Here is a 26,115-nt window from a genome sequence, read left to right as displayed (position 1 = left end):
CTAAGATAGATAAGATCTTAATTTTAAGTTCTGTGAAGTAAGGAGTGCATTTGCTTCCTTATTTCATAGGCAGTAAAACTGGTGCTAGAAGGTTGTTGTCAGGTGTGGTTCAGAAAGTCAAATTTAGCATCAAGAATAAAACACTGGATTAACAATTCTGGGTTGTAACTGTAACTGTCTCATTTGAAATAAGATTTTGGTGGTGGTTCTTTTGTTTGTGGGGCTTTTTTTATGAATTATGGTTGTCAGATTATATTCTTTTCAGTCTATGTACATGTATCCATATTCCTTGGATTTATTACATACTAGTATTTTTGAAGATGGAAATGCTTGATAGAGTGCTATTTTTGTACTAAATGTTGAGGAAAGGGCATTGGATCTTTAGAATTATTTATACTGAGAACCAAACTAGAATACAAACAGTTTATTAGAGCTATTCAGATTGACTTTGAGAGCAAATACTAGCAAAAAGGTTTGTTATATCAGATTTGTTTTTTGGGAAGAGTGCTACCTGTAGTGTTCAAGTTAAGTGATGATGAATTTTATCTTATTAAGAATTGATGATTGGTTTTGTTTAGGACATTCACAAGGACCAACCCTATTATGACATTCCTGATGCTCCATATAGAATAACTGTCCCTGACACGCATGAAGCCAGAGAGGTAGGTGGTCCTTGATTGATCAAACAACAAAATAATACCTGATTTTTTTATGTCTTGGAGGTAAATTAGCGAGCTACTCTGAATGGTCCTTTTTTTAAAAAATACTTTCCTAGGTAAGGTTTTTCAAATACAATATGACACTTGGTATTTATGTTTTTCTGAATCTTATTATTTTACTTGACTTGAAGTGTGGCAGTTTGTTGCTTACCAAGGGTACATTTAAGTGTTAGAGAAAATGTTAACCTTACCATGTTGCTGCAACCTGTCTTACTCCCTGTGTTACTTATTACACCATTAAAACCAGTGCCTCTTGTTAATGTCCTGTATTTTACTGATTGTATTAATGTTTTCTAATTCTAGAGTATAGTCAAGGATTTTGCTGCACGCTGTGGGATGATTCTGCAAGAAGCAATGAAATGGGCTCCCTCAGTTACCAAATCTCATCTACAGGTAATGAGCCTGCTTCTGTGAAAGAATTTTTGATCTTCACAGATCTTCAAAATGAGAATTAAATTATGTGATGTTTTTGACTTTTCAGGGTATCTAAGCATCATTTTAAATTTTTCTGTTGCTCTAAGATTTCCTTTATAGCATTGGCAGAGAATAATTAGAATTTTTGATGTGCTATGACTTTCGATGTAGTCCAAACCTGTGTATCTTGAAAATAACAGGTTTGTAAACAGTTGATCATCCTGGATTTACTTCAGAAGTCAGAATTTGGTATAATAGAATGCTTTGCCTCGCAAAGTTTGTTTTAATGCTGGTGCATTAGCTGAAAATATCAGCTGAACTGAAACGTATGATTAGGATGTAAAACTTGTTTCTTGTTTCCCTCTTGGGAGGATTTTTTTTCCTGTCTTTTTTTTCTTTTTTTTTTTTTAAATATGGAGAAACACTGCTAATACATGAGAACACTGTAAACTAGAGACTTTAATTTGAGCATGGGTGTAGTAAACGCTCATAAACGCTGTCACAAGACAACAAGCAAAGACTACAAAAGGCTATTTATGATGTACTAATGAAATAAATAAAATAATACATTTTATTTAAACAAAAAGTCTCACTACAGTAAAATGCAGGTCTCTGTTAATCCTTTGCTGAGTAGTTGAAGAAACTATGTAGTCCAGGTTAGACTAGTATTCTGTCTAGAGGTGCCCAACCTAGTGCTGATAACAGAATTTCTGGGGAGGCTCAAGATCTTGGACACTGCATATCTACCTGAAGTTTATATTTCCTTCCCTAAAAAAAACTCAAGGGATTCTATCCTTATGTAAAAGGATAACTAATTATATTCCCTTCTTACATGGAGTCCAAAGCACTTCCTTTTTAAAGGTTCTTGTTGCGAAAGGTGATTCTTTTTAAAGAAGACCTCAGCTTTCAAGTGCCTATCTAGACCACTTTATCCTTTTACAAAATGGAACGAGTCTTACCTTTTACATATTTAGGAGGACATTCAGAGTTTCTTATTGCCAGGGGAGCAGTGCCTAAAAGGGATGAATAGAAACAGTCTATTTGTTGTCAGGTATGTGTGTAATTAAGTTTTCTGGTAGTTTGCAATGAGCGCAATGCTTGCTTATAAACTGCCTTGTTTTGAAAAACACGGTAGTTTTCCAACAAACACTTTTTGGTTTGGTTTGTTTGTTTTGGTTTTTTGTCAGGAGTACCTAAACAAACATCAGAACTGGGTATCGGGTTTGTCCCAGCACACAGGACTGGCTATGGCTACAGAAAGCGTTTTGCACTTCGCAGGCTACAACAGACAGAACACCACTCTGGGCGTGAGTATTGGACAAAATTCTTGTTCATTTGTTTGTGCAGCTGTATAGCTATCATGTTAATTTTATAACATTCAGTATAGCCACATAATATAGATTTTCTAAGTCACCTTTGTCATAGCACTTGAATATTACTCAGAAAGATACCTTATTTCTTCCATCTCAAATCAGGGTATCTTCCAATCATGTTGTTCTGTAAAATACTGAAAAGTAAGATGGTAACAAGCAAGAAAATAAAGCTGTATCTAATGCTGTTTAAGAGTTTTCCGTACATTATTTTTAATGATTTGAAAGTAGTGTCTTTGTGTAAGGCTGAAATGAACTGCTTTCTAGAATAGTAACGTAGATGAGTGTGGGGTGACAACCATTTGCTCTGAGTTTTACATAGATTCACTCAAAGCAAGCTTTTGTGTTGAACATCTCATGCAGTTATATGCAGGTTTTTACAGTTACTTTTTTCTCATTTGTGATTGTAATTTCTGATCTCCTGGAGAAACATCCAGTAGAATCGGTTGTATCATCAGCCAGCTGGTTTTCTAGCAGCAGCTCTGGAACTGCCTCCATGCCCAGCTTTATCAGGATTTCCTTTTGGTTCTCTGTTACAGTTGTCCTTCTAGACAGCGCTAGTCACTAAATGTGAATAGGATAAAGAACTCCCAGGACTCAGGAGTGCAGTCATGTTGTTCCCTAAAGGGGCAAGGTGAAAAAACTTCATAGAATAAAGACTGTGCTGGAAGAAACTAGAAACTTAATAACTGGAAAGGAAATAAGAGAAACAACTTTCTCATTTTCTTAATATGTTAACAGTCTTTGTTTTGATTGGGGCCCTCCTGCATGTCAATCAGGTGACAAAAGCTCTTTAAGAAAGGTTTCAGATTGATTGCAGTTTGGTTTTCCTCTTGCTTTATTCCCATGGGCTGGACATTGCTAATGCAAAGATGATAGTACGCAACTTTTATATCCAAGACGTAATAAGAGTAATTCTCAGAAGTTTATCCATTGCTCAGCCAAGCTAGCCATTAGCAGTACTGAAGCAAAGCATTACAGGAGTGTTGAATTTCTGGTGGTTTTGCTGGCCTTGTATTTTAGTATTAAATCCTCAATATAAAAATTTCATTTTACTGTATAAAGAATCATTCTTTTGTTTGTTTGTTTTTGAGGAGAAACCTCTGAGTCACAAATTCCTGAGTGCTTCTGCAGAGGGAGCCATGGATTACTAGTGTACTTTTTAAAGACAGGAACAAAATACTTTCTCTGCATTACTGTCAGTTCAGCAAGCTGTTGCATGGAGAGGGCAGAACCAAGATCACATCTATTCTTCTGTCTTCTTCCTTACCTGTTCATGAAAAGGGAACAACAGTCCCAGAGATTCTACCCTTTCTATGCTTTTTTTTGGTCCTTCAAAAAGTATATACAAATACATATATATTTCAAACTGTATACATGGAATTAATGCAGATTAATAAGATTCCTTATTTCATTTTTACCAGTCCAGGTACTGTTATACCTAATAGTCCTGATACTATTCTGTTTATTACCATAAAGAAAACTAGACTTAAAATATATGTGAAGGTACAAATAGAAAAAAAGACAAGTGGTTGGATGTGAACAGTATAAACATCTATATGTGGTCTGGTCATAGGCAACCCAGCTAACTGAAAGACCAACTTGTGTGAAGAAGGACTACTCCAACTTCATGGCTTCTCTTAACTTGCGCAACCGCTACGCAGGAGAGGTAAGTACAGGATTTCTCGTGAGTGTGGAGTGTCCACGAGCTCTGGCATGGCTTTTCAGCCGTGGCTGAAAAGGCTTTTCCAACTTAAACTATTGTATGGTTCGATGTTACTTTAAGCATGGACTCTAAAGTTAAATTCCTTCAAGATAACGGGTATAGTTTTCCTAGGTTATTAAGCAGATCATTTTACTGTTGGTCTTGCAGAGAGTCCTTAGATTGCAGATAAAGCTGAAGATTTAGCAAAGTAGTAAAAAAAGATGTCTCTGTGGAGTTCCTGAATCAGCACATGACCAATACCAAACTAGATTCCTAAAAATACTGTTCTCTGTTGAAAAACCCATTGTATTTTACAGGTTTCTGGAATGATTCAGTTCTCAAATGCTACAGGACGAACATCTGACCTGAATAAACTGATGGTCAAAGAGCTGAATGATGCTCTTGAATCAGGCCACACTGAATTCTACACCCAGGCGATGTTTAAGTTGACTGCACTGCTAATAAGCAGCAAAGGTAATGAAAACCAAATGGAGTTCTGCTTTCTGACTGTGAATGCCAAGAGTAATAAACTACAAAAACTATCCATATAGAAACCCAGTACCCATCAACTTGAAGCAAAACTGTGTTTTGACTTTTTTCAATTAGGCTTATACTGGGGAGAAGCCTTCTTAAACTAGAAACTATTTACTAGGAATTTATTATTACATGCTGTGCACACCAATTTCATGCTGATGTGAAAAGCGTTTATTTATTCTGTTGAAGAAATCTGAGTGAATGTTTGTTTTCAGACTGTGATCCCCAGCTCCTTCATCATCTGTGTTGGGGACCCTTGCGAATGTTCAATGAACATGGCATGGAAACAGCAATTGCTTGCTGGGAGTGGCTGCTTGCTGCCAAGAACGGAATAGAAGTGCCGGTAGGAAGCTATTTAACAACTCTTTCTCTGCCCCTGAGAAGAAAAAAATTTTGAGAGATTCACAGCTATTGTGAATCTGTGTCAAGTAAGGATGTTAAATGCATTGTTAATCACTTTAGGCTGCCAGGAAATCTCTGCTCATGTATCATTGGAAGTCTGAGCACCCTCACAAAGTGGACTGTGGGAAATGGATCCTTCTTAGCAGCAGCAATGATTATAGCAAAGGAAATCTGTTAGGATCTCAGCTGTACAATTTACTTTGCCGCTGAGATGCCTGAGCTGCTCATGAATCAGGTTGTGAACTACCACAATTTATAGAATGGTGTTTTAAAACAAATAGAAATCAATGTCCTTGCTCATCAGTCAGAGCCTCTGGTATCTGGCGTTGCATCCTTGCAAAAAAAAAAAAAAAATAGGCTTGTAACTGTCCTAATCCTGTAACAGGCTAGACCAGCTGTATTTTGTGAAGTGGGGATGAATGTAATAGTAATAAAGCAACTGAACATGGTGTAATGACAGTCTACACACAGCTGAGAAAGTTGCCTCTGGAAATTGCTCCAATTAGTGAGCACTAAGTATTTCACTTGCTGGAGATAATGATCAATCTAAATGTACTTAGGTCAGTTTACATGCACATTTTGGTGTTTAACTTCTTAAGCATCGGTTTCATTTTTTCTCTTTAGGCTTCTGGGAAATTTCTTTGTATCTTGTTGAGGAGATCAGATAAGCACCTTTGGTTGCTGGGCCTCCTTTCTGCCAGAGGATGCCTCTCCCTGGAGCAGGTTCAGCAAAAGTGAATTGCGTGCCATCTTTATGTTGTGCGCTTCATCAGTTGTGTGTGCTCATGAGCCAGACTGTGTCCCGCAGTACGTGAGAACCTGGCATACGCTTGTGTCTGCTGTCCTGGTGTTGGAGGCAGTAACCTTTAGTAGAGCGGGAGGACGGATGGCACCAGCTGATCTAACGGTTCAGTCTCCTCAACAAAATACAGCGCTTGTCCGCCGTTGCCCTCAGTCTTTCCGTTACTAGCTGAACTTCTGGGGGCAGGGGTGGGGGGGAGTCTTTCTTCCCGTTGTAATTTAGGACGTGAAAGAAACATTTTTTTTCTGGTGGGGTGTATAGACCTGTCTCTGCCTCTCCATTAATATTGCGGTGAATTTTAGTTGATGTATTAGATTCTTCTGTGCCCTATAGAGAAAGGTTGTGCTTTCCATATAAAAAGATGCTCTGGAGACAGGAAACACCGTGACCTTCCTTTTTGTAGTTCATGCGGGAAATGGCAGGAGCCTGGCAAATGACAGTGGAGCAGAAAGTTGGCCTCTTTTCTGCTGAGCAGAAAGAAGCAGATCCATTAGCAGCCTCAGAAGAGAGCCAGCCGAGGCCTTGTCCGCCAGAGGTGACTCCACATTACATCTGGATAGAGGTGTGTATTTCTTCTGAATGTCCCATGTATGGCAGTGTTGCAGTGATGCTGTGATTAAGCTACTCTGCGCTATTTGTTCTCATGATTCAGGAAGGAGTGGAGTCATGATGGTTCGTCCCTCTGCCTCAAAGCCAGGAGACACACTCTTTTTCGATGAGCATAATAATTGAGGGGGGAGAAAGGTGTTTGATGCCAGGAAGACTGGGGGTTTTTTTGACATGAAAAAAGGTCAAAGGAAGCATGGCATGTCTTTCTCTTTTTCTCAGTTTTTGGTGCAGAGATTTGAAATAGCCAAGTACTGCAGTTCTGACCAAATAGAGATCTTCTCCAGCCTGCTCCAGCGGTCTCTTTCATTGAACATTGGAGGGGCGAAAGGCAGTTTGAATAGGCATGTGGCAGCAATTGGACCCCGATTTAAGTGAGTAGTTTGGGTTTTTTCCTTGCTGGAAGAAATAATGTTATAGGGGGGTGGGAGAAAAAAAAAAAAACGCTAAATGTCTAACTTGTCCTTGGCTTCAAGTGGTGAAAATTCCCTTAAAATCCTGGAATGATGTAGAGTCTAAGCTGTGTTATCAAAGTAGAAGTAGCTAACGTTAGCTTGAAAGTCGTATTTGGTGCTTCAGAAAACTTCATGGGATAATTTCATGGAGTGAATTGCCTGCATTGTGGATCCAGTCAATGTATCAGTTGGGGATAATATTGCTGCATCAATTGTTTTCACTTTTTGTGACTTGAAGGCTTCAACTTTCTATGGTTCAGTAGTCACAGCTTTAGGAACACACTGGTGATAATGAAAACAGTTTGCCACGAGCTCTGAAACAGACACTTTTCAATGAGTTGAACAGAGTTACAGCTGTAGCTGTGGTTTGTAAGGCGTTGCATTGGTCACCATTTTGGGAATGCCAACATTTTCATTCTCTAACTATTTTGCTTATTAGGTTGCTGACTTTGGGGTTGTCTTTGCTGCATGCTGATGTGGTTCCAAATGCAACTATTAGAAACGTTTTGAGAGAAAAGATTTATTCAACCGCCTTTGATTATTTCAGGTACTTTTTTATTTGCAACTACTTACTGAAAGTGTGTGTGTGATTTCCATGATACTTGAAAGCAGCAGCTGTCTTTCTCTTCTAGTGATTTAACTTCTTCCTTTTCCTTTTTCACCCATTTTAAGAGAAACTTTTCTTCTCCTTGTGCTTTTGTGGAGTTCATAAACCATCTCAAAGAGGCTTAGATAAAAGTACCAGTTTTTATGTGTGGTTTATAAAGTAGCATCTTCAGGAATGTTTCTGTTCTTTCTTTCCTTATTTTGGAGTTTATTCAATGCTCAAAACTGTACCCAGATTTATAAGATGTAAAGAATTGCTCTTACAGAGTGTGTGGCTGAAATAATAGTTTCACTGTTTTGAAAATACACCCACACTGAATCTGATGATTTCAACATTTGACACAGGCACAACAGAAAATAATAGAATTGGTAGGAATGTCTGAATGTGAGGAGGTCAGTCAGTTATAATACTAAATTTCAAATTAATCCAGGATGCTGACAGACTGCTGCTTAATTTTCAGTTATAATAGGAAGATTGTACTTTTCAGTTAGATGGAATAAGGCAATGAGGATAAAATGTAGTGATGTGTAGTCTCATCCTTGTAGATTCTGCTCAGAATAGGAAATATGACTTGATTAGATTTGTGTGGGTTTTGTTTTTTTCTAATACATTCGACTTCACGTTATTTGTGTGATTTCTTTAAGTTGTCCCTCGAAGTTCCCTACACAAGGGGAAAAGAGGCTTCGTGAGGATATCAGCATATTGATCAAATTTTGGACAGCCATGTTCTCAGACAAGAAGTATCTGACAGCCAGCCAACTTGTGCCTCCTGGTGAGTTCCTTTATGTGCTGTTTCAAAAGCCTGTTGTTTCTTTGATCGGATTCTACATCAGATCTGTGCTGTGTTGTTAGATAATCAAGACACCAGGAGCAACCTGGATATCAATGTCGGATCTCGGCAACAGGCTACACAAGGATGGATAAATACTTATCCTTTGTCCAGTGGCATGTCAACCATATCTAAAAAATCAGGTATCTTTTTGATTGAAACCAGCTCATTGCAGCCAACTTTACAGCATATTTTATAGACAGATACTGCTTAAAGTCAATATTTACCTTTAATATCGGGCTCTTGTTCTTCTAGCAGGGTATTTAATTACTGGTGGCAAACTTCGGAGAGGGGGCAGAAAAAGTCTCACTGGTAGCAAGCAGCAAAGTTTTGAAATTACCTGTTTTGTTTGATAGAATGTTCAATTCCGTAGTGCAGAAGAAATAAGACTGGAGGTCAAGATGTATTGAAATCCTGTACGGACATTGCTTTGTTTGTGCAAAAATGCCCCTAGTGCTTTTTGTGGGCAGCAGGGTGACGTTAGATTGTGGACTGTGTTTTTGTACAGTTGTAAACTATGTGCTTGTTCTTTTTAGTAGGCTGTCGTGTTTCTAAAGTGAATGCAATGCTGGCTAAATTGATATCCCTGTAGCCTGTCGTACTCCATATATTCAGAGAACAACTGTATGTTGAGTAGCTGCAGTGCTGACTTTCTGAAGTCACTCTGATCTAAATTTACACATGTCCTATGGTTATTCAGTTCTTATGTGCTAATGTTGCCCAGTGTAGACAGTTTGAAAGCAGCATTTAACATACTGAACAAAAGCCACTGAAAACTTTTTTATCCTTTTCTCAAGGAATGTCTAAGAAGACTAACAGAGGTACGCAACTACACAAGTACTACATGAAGCGAAGAACATTACTGCTCTCGTTGCTGGTGGGTCATCAGAAGAATGGGAAAACTGCATGAATTTCTAAGACCCTGTTGTTGTTGCAGGATACATAAACTCAAGTATGAAATTGAGGGTGTGTTTTCTTCTTCCAGAAAACACTTTTTTTTTTTTTCCCCCCCCTGTTTCCTTCAGGCTACTGAGATTGAACGCTTAATCACATGGTACAATCCACTGTCTTCCCCTGAGCTAGAGTTGGATCAAACTGGAGAGAGCAGTGTAGCAAACTGGAGGTCTAAGTATATCAGTCTTAGTGAGAAGCAATGGAAGGATAACGTAAATCTGGCTTGGAGCATTTCTCCTCATCTTGCTGTACAGCTGCCTACCAGGTGAGATATTTCAGGAAACAGAACTGATGTAATTCCTGCTGCTTAGAAGCTGAGTGAGTACTTACACTGTAAGTACTGATGCCACTTGCTCCTGTTTACAGCCCCCTTGCATACTTTCACAGCTGGTTGAGACCTTTGGAATGAAAAGAACTGGATTACTTAATAGACTCATTTGGCTCAAGCTCCAGTAGAGTCCAGCTTCCTTTCCTGCCACCCATTCTTCGCTAACACTTAGTGTTTTGTTCAGAAGAAATCATATTTGGTTTTTAATAGCATTTAACCCATTAGCAGGCATAGCATTTAAACAGTGCTAAAAGTATCTTTGAATGAAGTGTTCTAGCTATATATTGGCTTGCACTTTAATAAGTATTATAGGAGAATTAGCATAGTTGGCTCCCGAATGGAAAGGAAATTCTTTCCCCCTTACAACAGTGATAGTTTTTGCCAAGTAGAGTTCTGCACACTGGTTTCTGTAGAATCCCAGGCAGTATATTTCAGCCAAGAATCCAATAGTGGGCTAAAATACTAGTGGTTTATACAAAAGCATTGGATGAGGACCAGTTGTTCCTGAATCCTCTTTTGACAGCATATTGGTCCCTCAGTGTGCACTATTTCATAGTTGGACTATTTGTTTATTAAGCATATACTTTTCTGCGGTTTGCTGTCCTCATCTTCACATAAATAAAAGAGGCCGTCAAAATTTTCTAATAACGTTATTGTATTCCTGGTTATACTTAGATTTAAGAACACTGAAGCTATTGGAACAGAAGTGACCCGTCTGGTCCGGTTGGACCCAGGAGCTGTTAGTGATGTTCCTGAAGCAATAAAGGTACTTACGAATATTTATACTGTTACAGAGCCCCAGTATGCAAGTTTCATTCAGATACATTGGAAAATAGTGTCTTTATTTAACACAGTGTATGTTCTAGTGCTGACCATAGCTCTGTAAGAGAGAATGACAGAACAGCTATGGAAATAGGGTGCTGAGGCAAGAATCACAGTAATAAGAATAGGTGGCTAGTTAGCTAATGGTACATCTTGCTCCTGCATATATTCTGACCGTGCACAAAATGTCTCAAAACTCATCACTTGCAGTACAGCCACCATTTCAGACCACTGGACCAAGTCATGGTGAGTGCTGCTGCTGAAATTATTTCAAGCTTAACCCGTTCTGTGTGTCAAGAGGCCAAGCCTCTTGAGATTCAGGAGACTCATCGTGCTGATCTGCAGTAAAGCATTGTAGTCATGTGAGGGACAGTCTTGTCAGAGCTGCGTTCTGTATGTCACCTGTAAAATAGATGACAGGAAAACTGAACCTTCTTTGACTCTTATAAAAGGGGTCATCCTTTCTTCTTTCTTCCTATGCTAGAACTCCTGTATTTTGCTTTCAGTAACTTGACTTCACTAACTTCATCTGGTGATCTGGGGGGTGAGGCGATTCCAGTAGTTAGGTTTCCATGGAAGAAAAAAATGCTTTAGATAAAATACCTGTGGTTTTGTAAAACAATATGTACCATGTTTCACTTCCCCTGCTATAGGAAGCTAGATTATAGCATTACTGTCTGATGTGTATTACCCAGACATTACTGGGTGCTATAAACTCCTAACGTGTCTGATCTGCTTTTTCAGTACCTGGTTACCTGGCATACAATTGATGCTGATGCACCTGAGCTCAGCCATGTTCTGTGCTGGGCACCAACAGATCCACCAACTGGCCTTTCCTATTTTTCAAGCATGTATCCACCTCATCCTCTAACAGCTCAGTACGGGGTTAAAGTCCTGCGATCTTTTCCTCCGGTAAGATGAGTTCCAAGAGAGCCTTAACACTCCAAGTAAAGTTATGGCCTTAGTCGTTGTGGCCACAGGCTTCATTTTAATACCATGGAGAGACATGTACACTAAATGGGCACACCACATTGCAGAATGAGAATAGATTGGGATGAAAAGTTAGTTGATTGTCCCACATATTACTGGCTCGTGTACTTGCAACTTTTTTGTCGTAAATCACACTGAGCTGAATTCTTCAGACTGCTCTTCTCAGATTGTTCCTTTTTAATCTTCTCTCAGTAGAAAGGTGTTTCTTCTAAAGCAGCAGAAGGCTGGATTTTTAACACTTGTCAGACTTGTATTAGGACTGTAAAACACATGATTATTAATGATATTTTTGAAGGGAGTAACTGGACAGAAAAATACTTTGAAATGAGGAGGTGGCATATATGTAGTTTAAAATAAAGAGGCAGTGGTACTTTGTTCATCACCTAGCTGAAGGGAGCTTTTCTCTGTGCATGTGACCTGTCTTCCCTTCTGACTACTAAAACAATAACAATAAAAACCCTACCATGTTCTCTCTTCAGGATGCCATTTTATTCTACATTCCACAGATTGTTCAGGCACTTCGGTATGACAAGGTAAGGATACGAAACAGCTGCATATGAACAAACCAGATTTTTTTAAAGCAGCTTTTAGACTTAAAACTGCAAATCAGGCAAAATTTAAGCTTAAACTAATGCTGCTTATGATTGTCCTATATCTAATACATAGAAGAAAAATTATTGTCTCTAGAGGCTGGCTTGCTTTGGATACACCTCTTCTATGAACAGGTAAACTTGAGAAACCAGAGGCTATGTACTTCATCTGTCAGGAAAGAGATTTCATTATGGGAAACCCCAGATGAGGACTCTGTCTCAGTAAAGCTTCTGAAGGTCTGCATGAGACAAGCAGTAATGAAATTAAATCACTATCCTTAATCATTTTGCTGTGGAGTTAACCAGAGAAGACATCTAGGGGGTGTCTCGATCATGTATATGAAATTGGATCTTAGCTTCATCTTGCAGAAGCCAGAAGTAAAGCTTGATGACCAAGTTCAGAGTTCATTAATGTGATATCATTGTTATCTGCCCACCAGGTATGTCAACTCTGGTCAGTCCATTCTTTTCAGGTGAAGACATCCCCAGCCAGTAGTGTAGGTGACTGTATATAGTTATTCTTTGAGAACTTTGCATAGATAAGTATCCTCTGCAATGTGGAACATGAACAGCAGACATCTTGTCTGTTAATATCAGTCAAACATAGAAACATGTACAGACCACAGAAGTAGCTGCAAGTAGAGGAAAGGGAATGCAACTTCTGGAATGAGTAGGATTCCCTTGTACACTTCAACTTCTTTTGTAAGTTTGTTCTTATTTTCTAGGATTTCTGTGGAACTGTGCTAGCGTGTGCAGTTCTTGCCACCAAAATGTGCAGTCCATATGACGCTGTCTAGATTTCTGGTATTACAGGAGCATTTAGTGATGCCAAGCAAGACCAATGTCTCTGTTGCACTGTGCCTTGTACGCATACTAGGAGATGCCCTAAGCTCAAAGAGATTTGAAATCCAAATAGAACAGATAGAAAATGGCACAGAGGTGAGAAGAAGTTTGGTTAGAATAACGGAATAGGTCAGTGATAAAGCTGAAAACAATTTAGGTCAATTCACTACTTGTTAAAATACACTGCCATTCTTCAAAGGTCTTTTTAGCAACATGAATGAGAGTGCAGAGGTCTTTTTTCCATCCATTAAATATTTTTGAGTTTGAAGAATAGCTGTTAGAAGCAGTAATACCAAGTCTGCTAGAGTTGTAATGATCTTTGATCCTTACTGGACTGGATGTGGTTGCAGATGGGTTACGTTAGAGAATACATCCTGTGGGCAGCTGCCAAATCCCAGCTCTTGGCTCACCAGTTCATCTGGAACATGAAAACTAATATCTACCTGGATGAAGAAGGACACCAAAAAGATCGTGAGTGCTTTAAAATATAATCTAGCTTGACTCCTTTCCTTGTCTCAGTTCAGAATAGTTCTCCTTCCTGCTTCTCTCTTGGCAGGAGAAATCCTTTTAGCTAGGAATTTCTCTTTCATTTGTAGAGAGAGGGCCCATTCTGTAGTTCTACCTGACCGAATGCATCAAAAGAGATGTGGCAATGTTTTCATCAGTACCTTTTTTTGAATACTATCCGAAAGTGGCTATTTCCATCACCCTTATCATTTAGCCTTCTGAAATAAGCTTCTGACACAAATGCTTCCTTTTTCACATGCAGCTGACATTGGGGAACTTCTGGAGCAGCTAGTAGAGGAGATAACTGGCTCATTATCTGGCCCAGCCAAGGAGTTCTACCAACGGGAATTTGATTTCTTTAATAAAATCACCAATGTTTCAGCCATTATCAAGTAAGTATTGTACTTCGGAAATTATGCTGTTTTGGGGCTCACTGTTCTGTTAATGCCCAGTGTCCTGATTAAGAGGCTAAGTTGCTTTTAGGGGTATTGGGGTAGTGTTTTCAGGAAAAAAGAATTAATTGCTTCTATGATAAGAAAAGGATTTTTTTTCTTAAATGTAACTTCAGAGTTGCAGCAGGATGCAAAGGCTCGTTTAAGTTTGACTTTCAGGGATAATTCAGATCTGCCCTGATCTCAGTGCTCGTGCTTTGAGCTAGCAGTCTGTCTGAAACAGCTATAACTTTTTACTTTGGAAGCAGATGATTCTAAACTTGAACTTTAGTTTTTCATCTGATTTTATAAAATACATTGACGTTCATAATAGTGGAATGAGGTTCCATAGAAAAGTGCACTAATACAGGAATGGAATTGGTAAAGCAATTGGTGCTCTAGTCCTAGTTGAAATCCCATCAGTCTAGTTGTCACCTGCATCATTAATTTGGCTTTTTCGATATGCTGCCAGTGTTCTCTGGAACAGTAAGCAGAGCTTAATTCAGGCAGGAAAAACAGCACTTCTCTGTTTAGGTCCAGACTGACTGTCATTTTTTTTGCATATTATAACTTGTTATCAGCATTTTCTGTGGAGTTTAAAAACAAACACACAAAAAATCTCAAGCGTGGGTAAATGGTTTACCTTCTGCTAAAATGCCATGAAATTGTCTTTTCCTCTTCTCAAAAAGATTTCATTGTGCAGTGCAATACAAAGATGATTGTTCTTTTTGCATATGTAAGTCTTTTTCCTTCATTCCTAAATCGTGGTTATGGAGAAAGATTTGGTGTCATAAACATTGGATTGTTGATCTCTTAAAACTGAAAGACCTGCTCATAGAGAGATTCTCACTGTTGACTGTGAAGACTGCAGTAAGATATGTAATTTAACTTTTATAAAGCTTTGCCAGTGGATGGCAGCAGCTCAGCACACAAGCTCTAAGTCTGTAAGTGTGGTTTCATTGCATATTTTTAAAACATTCTCTGGTGTATGAAAGTATTTGAAAGTCATATAAAATGTGTTTCCTGGAACATACCTCCTTTAAAATGAAGCTTTGTAAACCACTGGTATAAGGGCATCAGGGTAAAGGACACTTACATCACAGAAACAATCAAATATTAGGTGCCTTCTATGTGCATGTGAAGATGTTTTCACCCAGTAGGATAAGTGAAAAGCGGGGGTTAGGATCTGAATATCTTGATACTTAGAATTAAATCAATCCACTGTTTGTTAGTATGAAGCCATAATTAAGTAACTGATAATAATTGTGCTTTTCAAACATTGCATTTTGCACCTAAGCGTTAAAATGAATCAATTTTTTTGTGCATCTCCAATGTAAAGACAACATAGAGGAGATGTTGTTTGCTTTGTAGATGGCATAAGTGAATAAATGTATCATCTGTGATGATTTCATTATCTTAAATGTTATGTTGCTGCTTCAGTAATGTGGTGTACTGCTTAAAACTAGAGCATGAGTAATACCTTTCAGATGCATGCTGCTACACCAGGTGAGCATGCAATTGTGTGACTGACTTCAATAGATGGTTAACACAAGTGCCTGTTCAAATTGGGTAATTGTACGTACTAATCATTAACCATGTTACCAATTATCCAGTTGATACCTGCAGTCATGCTAAGTACGTGAACAAATTAAGCATGTAATTGGATGGGCGTTTTACTGGCTTGTCCTTTTCCAGTTAGCAATGTTCATATTCTAGAAGAAGTTCCACAAGGGAAAACTATATCCGTATAACTATAGCGGTGCTTACAAAGGTGTAATTATGCTCAAATTTCTGTATAAGGAAGAGCCTTCATATGTTTCATTCACATCTCTTATGCTGTTTGGGTTTGTCAACAACCTGTATGTCAAATCAGTGTTAAAACTACAAAGCAAAGACTATAACCTTCATTAAGATAGAAAATGTTCTGGTTAGGTATTGAGCCTGTAAGTTCTCTAGAAATGGTGCTGTAAGATCTTTGTCATTACAGGAAGAAACATTTTTAGTGAAGTTTGTATAAATTTGAAACAAATTTGAGACTAGTACATAGAATAATATATAGCATGCAGATAAATAATCATTCATCTTTCTAGGCCATTCCCTAAAGGAGATGAAAGAAAAAAAGCTTGTTTGAGTGCTCTATCTGAGGTGAAAGTTCAGCCTGGTAAGAAGTGATTTAATCATATAATATATTGGGCTTTTTGCATTCAACATGAATACTGTATTTTCTGCAAGCAATTCTTGAAATCTCTGCAAGTGGCAGCTCTCAGTTTTGGTGCTGGTGGCTGTTCTTCTGTTAGAGTTGGATTGTTTCTCTCTTGACACAATTCAAATATTTTTACCCACCTGATAATTTCTATATGGTGCATCAAAACTTGCCCAAGAGCAAGTTAGGTAACGCACATCATGGATAAAAGTAGAAATGTATGTCTGAAGAGGGAAGATAAATAAGCTCTTTTTCTTTGGACCACCCTCTTTTTAAAAGAGATGAGGCGCTTTTGAGAAGTTATGTTATCTCAAGAATGAAGTGTGTCCAGTTCCTTTCATTCTCCTTTTTCTCCCATCAGGCATTCCCTTCAAACGTCATTGTTTGAAGGTCCTTACAAATCTTGAACATATGTTTTCCCAATCTGAATCTTCTCTTTAAAATGGAGTTTGACGAAAGCTTTTCCTGATCTCTAACAGGTCTCAATTCTCCTACCCTGTGTTGTTTGCTAAGGGCCCTCCCTAGTGCACGGGGACATACTGCCACATCTTATTAGGGACTATTGTAAGAGAAGTCCTGTCTGTACATTTCTGTGATACAGATTCTGCAGTATTAATTCAAAACCGTGTTCTATTAGTTTCTGGCAATCACTCACTAATGCAAAGGATACTGCATCCTTCGTGGCTCACAGACTGTAATCTCCAGTTCATCTCTAACATTTTATTTAATTCAAAACTATGTACTGAAGTTACAGACACTAACATCAGTTATTCTCCAACTTGCATTGTCACACTAGACAATGGATTTGTCTTCAGCTGTCTGTTCCATTTTGCAGGCTGTTATTTGCCCAGCAATCCTGAAGCTATTGTTCTGGACATTGATTACAAATCAGGAACTCCTATGCAGAGGTACCATGCTCTTGTTACATTCTTCCATTAAGTTAATTCATGATATTTAGGTATTTTTTCTATAAATTCTTGTTTGGCTAACTTGCACCCATCATCATCTTTGTTTTTATTACCATTTAGTGCAGCAAAAGCACCCTACCTGGCCAAATTTAAAGTGAAACGATGTGGAGTTAGTGAGCTTGAAAAAGAAGGTTAGTAACTGCATCTTAACCATTGACACTACTAATTAAGAGTCAGCAATTCCTTTGAAATCACCTGCTTTTAGTGACCTGTACTGCTGCAGTAAAATTATTTCCATGTTGAACTCTATCTGCAATGGTTTGACTTAGAAATGAAACTGGATCAAAGGAAGAGAGAAGAAAATTCTGAAAACTTAAATCCATTTTTTGCCCCCCCCCCTTTTTTTTTTTAAGTTCCAGGAAGCAAGCCATATAGGTGTCTTGAAGAAATGTTAAGTTATGTTAGACTAACATATAAATGGATTGCCTTTCCCTGGTTTTTCCACTGTAGCAAACTCCAGGTTTTGGCAGTTTTTTCTCATAATAAATTTTGTGGGATGCTCTAGCCGACTAGCTTAATGCAATTCAGGTATTTATCAGGTAAATCATGAACACTATTTTGATATATTCCAGTAGACAAAGGGAACTATTTTATGGCATTCACCTTGCAAGGCAGAAATATCTGTAGTGCACCTGCAGCGAAATGTGTTTTTGAGTGCAGAGGGCTTGTCATGATAGAAAGTTACTAATTAAAATCCACATCTGGGTTTTGCTTTGTACTCTTCTTGCAGGTCTGCGTTGTCGTTCTGATTCCATAGATGAGAGTACAGAAGAAGGGGTGGACAGTAAGAAAATCTGTTGGCAGGCAGCTATCTTTAAAGTGGGCGACGACTGCAGACAGGTACAAAGCTATCAGGCTTTGCAGTTATAGAAGACAGATTCGTAGGTGACAATATGTAAGAAGAAAATAATTTTAGTATAGAAATCTTTTTCTTTGGAATTTTGGGAATCTCCACTAGTTATGGACTGAGGGAGAGAACTGTATTGTACCACTAGAGAAATTCTGGTTTGGAAACAAAGGCCATTCTTTCAAGAATTTCCCATGACTTAACGTTCTTTTTCAGAGTTTATTTTTCGATTGTACTATTGGTAACATAGCAGTAGTTTCCAAGGTGATATCTTGTACATTGAAGTTTGATTGGTTTTGATTAAGAGGGAATGCTAGCTATTATACCTGGAGTTATTAGTTGCCTCTTATCAGAGAGTGATGGAAAAGTCTGTTCTTCTTAGGTCAGCAGTTAAATCTTCAGTGTTGCTTGCTACCCACTTAAAAAGCATTTATCTTTTCCCTTTTTGATTTCCTCCAGAGCCACAGTGCATGCACAAGCACACATCTGCAGACCTGCTGGGGTAACTTAATGTTCTCTTCAGAGTTCTTCAGAGGATTTTTGTAATCTAACTTATGATCCGTAACCCCTGTAATGCTTGTGCAATTTTTTTCTTGTATAACAGGATATGTTAGCTTTACAAATCATCGATCTCTTCAAGAACATATTTCAGCTGGTAGGCCTGGATCTCTTTGTGTTTCCATACAGAGTGGTGGCCACAGCTCCTGGGGTAAGTGGGCAATTAACTGTACTGCTGTAGAAAATAGTTCCTAATTAAAAAAGACTTTCTCTTCCAGCACACATAAAAATGTCATACTGCAAGGAAATACTACCCACATGACTTATGCCAAATATTTGGAGTACCAGCAACAAAAAGAGTCTTCCCTCTCCTGCTTCCTGCTTTTCTAAAGCTTTTGGCTCTGAAATTTTTCTGCCTGTGGTTATTCATGTTTGTTGTTTGATATTTTGGGACTACATTATGCAAGTCAGTGGAAAGTCACAGAGCTTGTCTTACGTTGCATGGAAATCCTAAAAAAAATTTATATACTTTTTTAATGAATAAACTAGAAATTCTGTATTCAGTGATTTATAGGCTTCCCCACGTTTCCCAGGAGACCTGTATGACTGCCAAGAGCCACGAACAAAATATATGTTGGGAGTGTGCTTTACAGACCTGTTTCTCTTCTTCCCCTTCAGTGCGGTGTTATTGAATGCATTCCTGACTGCACATCCCGTGACCAGCTGGGCAGGCAGACAGACTTTGGGATGTATGATTACTTTACAAGGCAATATGGAGACGAGTCTACCCTTGCATTCCAGAAGGTAAAATGTCAGTTGGCAAGCACAGCAAAATCTCAACTGAGAAACATTCTAGGTATAAGAAATAATGACAAATAATTGGATAATGACTACCATAATGCTGTATCTGGTTTCTGATGCTGATAATCCGTTTTTAGCTATAAGTGAGTTAGCTAAAGAATTTATTGCAGCTGTAGATGTATGGAGCATACCACTGAACATTGCTTCAAACTAATCATGAATGGAAAAAAAAGAAAAAAAACTTTGTTCAGCTGTATCTGCTCCTGGAATGGAGAGTTATTAAATTCTCTGTGTTCTTCTGATTTGTTTTAACTTCTTGGTTGTACAGGCTCGCTATAATTTCATCCGCAGTATGGCTGCGTATAGTCTTCTCCTGTTTCTGCTCCAGATTAAAGACAGGCATAATGGCAACATCATGCTGGACAAAAACGGACACATCATTCATATTGGTCAGTCATACCCACATTTGAATTTCAGTAGTTACCTTTTCCTTCTGATGTAAAGTATTGCTCATAGAAGACAGTAAGCCATTTCCCTTTTGAGAACAATTTATATACTGATTTCACGGTTTGTAAATATACATGGGATTTTTTCATGCCTGTTCAGTATTGTATGTATATTTTTGTTGGCTGATTCTGTGTGAATTTAGCTTTGCAAAGTTTTGCCAGCTTCCAGAAAGTATATACACACATATGTACGGATTATGCATGTGTACATACTTATGCATTCATACATACCTATATACGTGTATTTATATGTATAAATATGTAAATGTATCTTTGGGTTCCTTTCATCACTGTATGGCACTGGTGAGGCCGCACCTCGAGTACTGTGTTCAGTGTTGGGCCCCTCACCACAAGAAGGGCATCGAGGTGCTGGAGCGTGGCCAGAGCAGAGCAGCGAGGCTGGGAAAGGGTCTAGAGAACAAGTCTTAGGAGGAGCCGCTGAGGGAGCTGGGGGTGCTCAGCCTGGAGAAGAGGAGGCTGAGGGGAGACCACATCACTCTCTGCAACTACCTGAAAGGAGGCTGGAGCCGGGGGTGGTCGGTCTCTTCTCCCCAGTAACAAGTGATAGGACGAGAGGAAACGGCCTCAAGCTGTGCCAGGGGAAGTTTAGGTTGGATATTAGAAAAAACTTCTTCCCCAAAAGGGCTGTCAGGCATTGGAACAGGCTGCCCAGGGAAGTGGTTGGGTCTCCATCCCTGGAGGTATTTAAAAGAAGGGTAGACATGGTGCTCGAGGACATGGTTTAGTGGTGGACTTGGCAGTGATAGGTTAACGGTTGGACTCGATGATCTTAAGGGTCTTTTCCAACCTTAATGATTCTATGATACAAATTAAATTTGGCAAGTAAATTTATATAATTGTGTGAGGCTGTAACCTCTGCTTTAGCTTTGCTTTTCTGGAACTGCATAGATGTTTCAGCAAGGAGTTTATTTGGTGTCGTCATTCTTATGTCTAGTCTAATGTCATGGTGATGACTCTTTTGTTGGTGTTCCTACACTTCACCAAAGCTTTTTTCCTGTTGGAGTTGAAATGTTGGTAGAAAACTATGTATTAATACATGAAATCCACCTCTCCTTTCTTCTGTCAGATTTGACAGCATACAATTAAACAACAAAGTTTATGAGGCAGCTTATCTTTTGTGCACAGATTTTGGATTCATGTTTGAAAGCTCACCTGGTGGAAATCTGGGCTGGGAGCCTGACATTAAGCTGACTGATGAGATGGTGATGATAATGGGAGGAAAAATGGAGGCAACTCCATTCAAATGGTTTATGGAGATGTGTGTCAGAGGCTATCTGGCAGTCAGGTAAGGTGTTCTTAACTGCTCAAAAGTGGAAGTGCTTGCATGCCTAAAACCAGATGAGAAGATAAATAATAAATGTTTGTCTGTAGAGGGTCTGAGCCTGTCAAACTGTCCTGGTACATCTTGCAAACTTTGAAACAACTTAATAATCCTGCAGTTTTACAGCCTAACTTTGTGGGGTTTTTTCTGTTCTTATTTGAAAATTTTATATTTGAAAATTTTATATATTACATTCAATTTGTAAATGTGATGTTACACACATTTCCTCACACAATTTAGTGTGCTGTTAAAACTTTGCAGTAAGAAACTACAAGAGAATCAAAATCTTTCTTGTTTTCCCAAATAGGACAATCACATTGATCGCCATTTCAGCTAGAGTTAATTAGGTAGGAGATGTGAAAAAGTGCTACAGTTTTCTGATGTAAAATATGCAGGGGTTTTGGTAGCTCAGCTCTTTAGCTGTGATTGCCAGCCAGTCACAGTAGAGATTTGCAACTTTACCTCGCTCCATACCAAGTAAACAGGGTTTGCTTTAATGTGCAGGAGCACTAATTAATCTATATGAAGAGGATGTTGCATGTGGGTAGGAAGAAGACAGTACAACAGAGTCCAGATAAAAGCTCATTCTATCACAAGTATAAAGTATTATTGATGTTACCTTACAGAATCAAAGTTTCTTCAGCTAGTAGCCCCAGAAGGGGCTGTCTTGGAGACAAGATCAGTTTGGTTCCTTGAAGGGGGAGCAGTCTGGAGAAAGTTTTGTGTCAAGGCAAAAACGTCACCCAAGTAGTAGAGTAATAGCTTGCTTGGTAGGTAATAAATGTTCTGAGTGGGAGGAGAGGAAGGAGAAGGGAAGCTGGGCTGATGTAGCAAAGAATTACATAGAGTAATTAAGAATTAGAAGATAGTCTGTTACTGTGATATTGCTGGTTTCAGCCTTTTGTTCTGTTTTGATGCACTGATTCAGCTTTCTGATGCCAAAGAAATGTTGTTTACTAAAGCATTGCTTTGTATAATCCTCCTTGAGACTGTTCATCTTGCAGCATTCTGAGTATCCGGTAGTCCAACATAAAGGAGTGAAATTTAATTAAAGTGACAAGTTGCAAGCAATGGTGTAGCTCCACCATCAAATGTAAGAGGATTACATGTGTTGATTTAATTACAGAAAAAGGTGTGATCCCACTCATTGAACTCTTCAGCTCGCCTGCCTTACCTACTACGGCTGCAGAAGTTTGAGTGCTGTAACCTTTTTGTCCTCTTTTTCTCTAGGCCTTATATGGATGCTGTTGTCTCACTGGTTACATTAATGTTGGATACAGGGCTGCCCTGTTTCCGAGGGCAGACAATTAAGCTGTTGAAGTAAGTCAGCATATGTATGAACTGGAAAATGTTCCTATGTTCTTCACAGAATGTATACTGTCACAACTTGTGCAGTGAGTATAGGTGTCATGCTACTCAAATATCTTAAATGTTTTAGCGTTGTAAAAATGGTAACTTTTGTTTATAGAATATCTCAGAAAGTAGGAATTCCAGAGGCCTTTTCATAGAATTAAGTTCAAGCTGTTCAATGACTGTGCAAGCGTGTGGATTATCTTTAAATTCATAGGACTAGCAAAATAAGACTGTAAAGGAAAGATCTGCTTTAATTGAGAGGTAATGTGTTGCAGAGTCTGATGCCCTCTGAAACAGTGTTGGACTCTGAAGAATAGCATCTTAAAATTTGTTCTACAGATAATGCAGAACTGAATGAGACTATGTTGTAACATCCGGCAGCTTAGGCAAGTACAAATTCTAATGTGACACTTTAAACAGCCCTTCAGGCTTATGCCTCCAGAGTTAGCTCCAGAATGAGCAGAGTTAGCTCAGCATTTCCTGCATATAACTTCCTACAATTTCCTAAAGATAAGCACAGATTCATGAAGTATGATGGGCTGGAGCTCAAGGGCAACTCTAGGTACAAAAATATTTTCAAAGTAGCAGCTGCCTAGAAAGAGGGATCTGCTGTTCCTAGAGTTACCACTAGACTGATGTTCACAGCCTCTGTCTCTGCTGTAAGACTAACAGCAAGTGCTTATAAAAACATTACAGAATTTGTACGAGGTAGTCTCACAAGAAGCAGGTACTTGCAGCAAGTGACATCAACAGCTGGCTGAGCTTGTGCAATGACATTTCTATCATGCTCAAAGGAAACCTCACTAATTTTACTCTTGCTTTTTGTGATTTTCTGCATACAGACACAGGTTCAGCCCCAACATGACTGAACGGGAGGCTGCAACTTTCATCATCAAGATCATTCAGAATTGTTTCCTCAGCAACAGGTTTGACATGAGTTGTCGATATTTAGATAATGCAGGATAGCAGCTTTGCTTCTGAACATGCCTGCATCTCCTCCCTTTTACCCTGGGAAGGAAGGCTTAAGCCCAGGCTGGTCAAATAGCAAGGCTGGCTAGTCTAAAGAATAGATGATTTTCTGTCCGAGTGAATCTTTGCCCCAAAACTGAAGTATTTTGGCTCCCGTGTCACAGCACAGCCAACTGTACTATTAGGGTTATATGTCTAGTTGTGATATCCCCTTTATATGGGGTACCGTCACCACTATGAATAAAGGGATAAAGAGTAAAGAATGGTATTGAATGGCAACAGGAACAGCATGCCTTCTGGTCAGAATGAAGAGAGACTGATCTTGAAGCTTGTTCCTTTTTATTTTGTAAAGAGAAGGTTTCTTAAAAAACAATGTGCACGGTCCATTGATCTGAGCAAGAATGAAGCTGAAACAGGACTACAGTAACTTCTCAAAATCTTTGTTATAATTGCTTGTAGGCATTAAGTTGCCTGAATACCCTCCTGAAATTCAAAGCTGCTATTCTGTGCAAAAGTGTATTTGACTCTTCTCTAGAAATGAGTTCTAATCGTTCTACTAATTTTTTCTTCATGACTTGGTATTACATTAACGTATTAATCATTTTGCGAGACCGTATGTTACTTATTGTATAATACTGGCTAGGAAAAATGCCTCAGGTAGAGAACCCTGGCAATGTGGTTTTTTAATGTCTTTGTAGCTGGGCCATGTTTATTTGTCATCTACTACTCAGTATGCTGCATGGAATAATCAGTTCTTAGCAATTTAAAAATCAACTTAATCACCAGCTAGCCAATCAACTGTAGGTTATTTCCCTTTAAGTATACAAATAGTTTGGTATCCTGTGCAAAACTCTTGAAAGGAAATTACGTGTAAAATGTAATTTAATACTTTAAGTACAATAAACTTAAACATCTTAAGTGCATGTTTTATTATTAGCCCAGATAATACAGACTTTGTGGGATATATTGGAGAGTCTAATGCAAACTCTTGTGTAGTTCCATACGGGGTCAGCTTCAGACCAGTAAGGCTTACTGGCTGAGATATAGCCTTGCTAGAACTGAATTGGATTTTTCTAGTGGCTGCTGGTGCATCTGTTCAGAATCTTAGATTAATATTGGGGGTTACGAAGGCAGTCTCACTGCTGTGTGAATGCCCAGAGCCAGCTTAGTTCTGAGGAGCTTGAGCTTCTCTACCTGTGGTGTGGTTAGTCTGTGACCTGAATAAGCTCTGCCCATGGATAATTGAGTTACCTGTAACAAGGCTTAGATTTGTTTGTTCAGTCACTCATCAGAGATGCTGCTATTAATGCTGCTGTTTCCCCTGCACTTTTATTTTCATTATTAGCGTTCTCCTTAATTAAGATTACTTCTATTTCCACATAATCCTGTCTCCATGCAGCCCTGATGATCTTGCTTCGTTCATTAGGTTTTTCCTTCTCCTAAAACAAACTGCCAATGCAACATGAGGTGCTTCTGGCTTATCACAACACATGATCCAAGCTGCTATTGCTTTTGCAACACTGAGAAGCATGGAAATGCTTTTTTTTACTTAGTTTAAAGAAGAGCAGGATGTTTTGTGCTGTTCATAGTAGTAACTGGGCCTTCACAGTGCCTTCGAAGTGTGAAGGGCTAGTTTTGATTAGCAGATAATTTCCTTCACCCATGTTTTGTTTCTGTGGGATCTTGATCTTTGTTTCTGTGACAATGCGTGCAATTGTTTTTTTAAGCTTTTACTTACCTCTGGCTTTGCTTTTCTTCTCTAGGAGTAGGACATATGACATGATCCAGTACTACCAGAATGACATCCCATACTGAGAGACACTAGAGAGTCACTGCCGAAGTGAAACAGGCAACCCTGTGCCCTCACTCCAAGCTTGTAATAAATAGGAGATGCTCAATCACACCTGGCTATCTTCCATCTTTTGTGCATGTGTGCGTACACGTGGGTACATGTTTCTTGGACATTGCAACAATCAATCCGATTCATTCCTTTCTCTTTACCAGGTTATATGTATTTCTGTTTTTCTATGGATTTTTGGAGTTGGGCTGCAATCACAATAAAAATTGTACTACGATTATGAATGTGTGAAAGAGGTCAAGCTTGTGGAGTTTGATAATTTTTCATGCAATGCAAGGATTTTATAATGCCTTTAAAAAGTAAAAAACAAACAAACAAACCAAAACCCAAATGCTTTCCTGCACAATCCCACAAAATGCCATGGAAGGGAAGGGTATGGATTTCTCTTTCGAAGCAGAAACGTTGACTTGTTCTAATTTTACTGTAGAAAAAGCCTGCTAATCATCTAAGGTGGTGATGTCTGTGTAGCTGTGTTCATACTTTGCTCTGTACATGGTCCCTGCTATGTGGTCAGTATTTCATATGTACATGAAGAATGTATTTTTTCCTTTTGTGTGTTTTAAAAAAGAGACTCTACTGAAAATATATTTAATCTATAAAATGTAATAAAAGACCTTAGAATTTGTGTCTGTTGCAAATCTTTTGCCATGCGCTGAGTTTTAGTTTATACACTACATGATTCTGCACGTTTGTATACTGCTCATTATGTTGTGACCTTTCTTTCTCCTAGAGAAATCAGATTTCTTCTTCAGCTTTCATCCATCATAATTAAATTTTTTATTCATAAAAGAAGTGATTGGTGCAGGATGCCCATGGAGCTGAAATGTAGGAGAACGGTGGAGCTCCCCGCGCGCTGCTTACG

The 26,115-nt window shown here is 38.7% G+C and overlaps 1 protein-coding gene across 13 annotated transcripts in view; it reads left to right on the top strand.

The window, feature by feature from the left end:
- The window catches only part of PI4KA (phosphatidylinositol 4-kinase alpha), a 65,185-nt gene extending 39,307 nt beyond the window's left edge, over positions 1 to 25,878 (top strand). For 5 of the 13 annotated variants that reach the window (XM_087768314.1, XM_087768315.1, XM_087768313.1 and 2 more), the window contains 30 exons: positions 579 to 662; positions 1,023 to 1,112; positions 2,321 to 2,440; positions 4,080 to 4,172; positions 4,526 to 4,682; positions 4,958 to 5,085; positions 5,769 to 5,867; positions 6,350 to 6,508; positions 6,775 to 6,926; positions 7,447 to 7,554; positions 8,259 to 8,386; positions 8,467 to 8,586; positions 9,241 to 9,320; positions 9,469 to 9,662; positions 10,401 to 10,491; positions 11,292 to 11,459; positions 12,017 to 12,070; positions 13,321 to 13,441; positions 13,740 to 13,869; positions 15,999 to 16,069; positions 16,947 to 17,019; positions 17,140 to 17,210; positions 17,810 to 17,919; positions 18,531 to 18,635; positions 19,103 to 19,228; positions 19,554 to 19,674; positions 20,878 to 21,037; positions 22,304 to 22,393; positions 23,269 to 23,352; positions 25,159 to 25,878. In XM_087768314.1, coding sequence (XP_087624440.1) covers positions 579 to 662; positions 1,023 to 1,112; positions 2,321 to 2,440; positions 4,080 to 4,172; positions 4,526 to 4,682; positions 4,958 to 5,085; positions 5,769 to 5,867; positions 6,350 to 6,508; positions 6,775 to 6,926; positions 7,447 to 7,554; positions 8,259 to 8,386; positions 8,467 to 8,586; positions 9,241 to 9,320; positions 9,469 to 9,662; positions 10,401 to 10,491; positions 11,292 to 11,459; positions 12,017 to 12,070; positions 13,321 to 13,441; positions 13,740 to 13,869; positions 15,999 to 16,069; positions 16,947 to 17,019; positions 17,140 to 17,210; positions 17,810 to 17,919; positions 18,531 to 18,635; positions 19,103 to 19,228; positions 19,554 to 19,674; positions 20,878 to 21,037; positions 22,304 to 22,393; positions 23,269 to 23,352; positions 25,159 to 25,210 — 3,339 coding nt within the window. In that variant the 3' untranslated portion in view covers positions 25,211 to 25,878. Of the gene's footprint in view, positions 1 to 578; positions 663 to 1,022; positions 1,113 to 2,320; positions 2,441 to 4,079; positions 4,173 to 4,525; positions 4,683 to 4,957; positions 5,086 to 5,768; positions 5,868 to 6,349; positions 6,509 to 6,774; positions 6,927 to 7,446; positions 7,555 to 8,258; positions 8,387 to 8,466; positions 8,587 to 9,240; positions 9,321 to 9,468; positions 9,663 to 10,400; positions 10,492 to 11,291; positions 11,460 to 12,016; positions 12,071 to 12,224; positions 12,562 to 13,320; positions 13,442 to 13,739; positions 13,870 to 15,998; positions 16,070 to 16,946; positions 17,020 to 17,139; positions 17,211 to 17,809; positions 17,920 to 18,385; positions 18,429 to 18,530; positions 18,636 to 19,102; positions 19,229 to 19,553; positions 19,675 to 20,877; positions 21,038 to 22,303; positions 22,468 to 22,701; positions 22,813 to 23,268; positions 23,353 to 25,158 lie in introns of those variants that run through there. The other 8 variants (XM_087768322.1, XM_087768316.1, XR_015707141.1 and 5 more) reach the window with 7 other exon arrangements.
- Positions 25,879 to 26,115: the final 237 nt, after the last annotated feature.

This window comes from Nipponia nippon, unplaced genomic scaffold (assembly GCF_047370975.1).
Source record: "Nipponia nippon isolate SJK-2023a ecotype South Korea unplaced genomic scaffold, ASM4737097v1 scaffold_30, whole genome shotgun sequence".
Taxonomy (NCBI): domain Eukaryota; kingdom Metazoa; phylum Chordata; class Aves; order Pelecaniformes; family Threskiornithidae; genus Nipponia; species Nipponia nippon.
The sequence above is the reverse complement of the archived record's forward strand: the minus strand, read 5'-3'. Positions and strand labels throughout refer to the sequence as shown.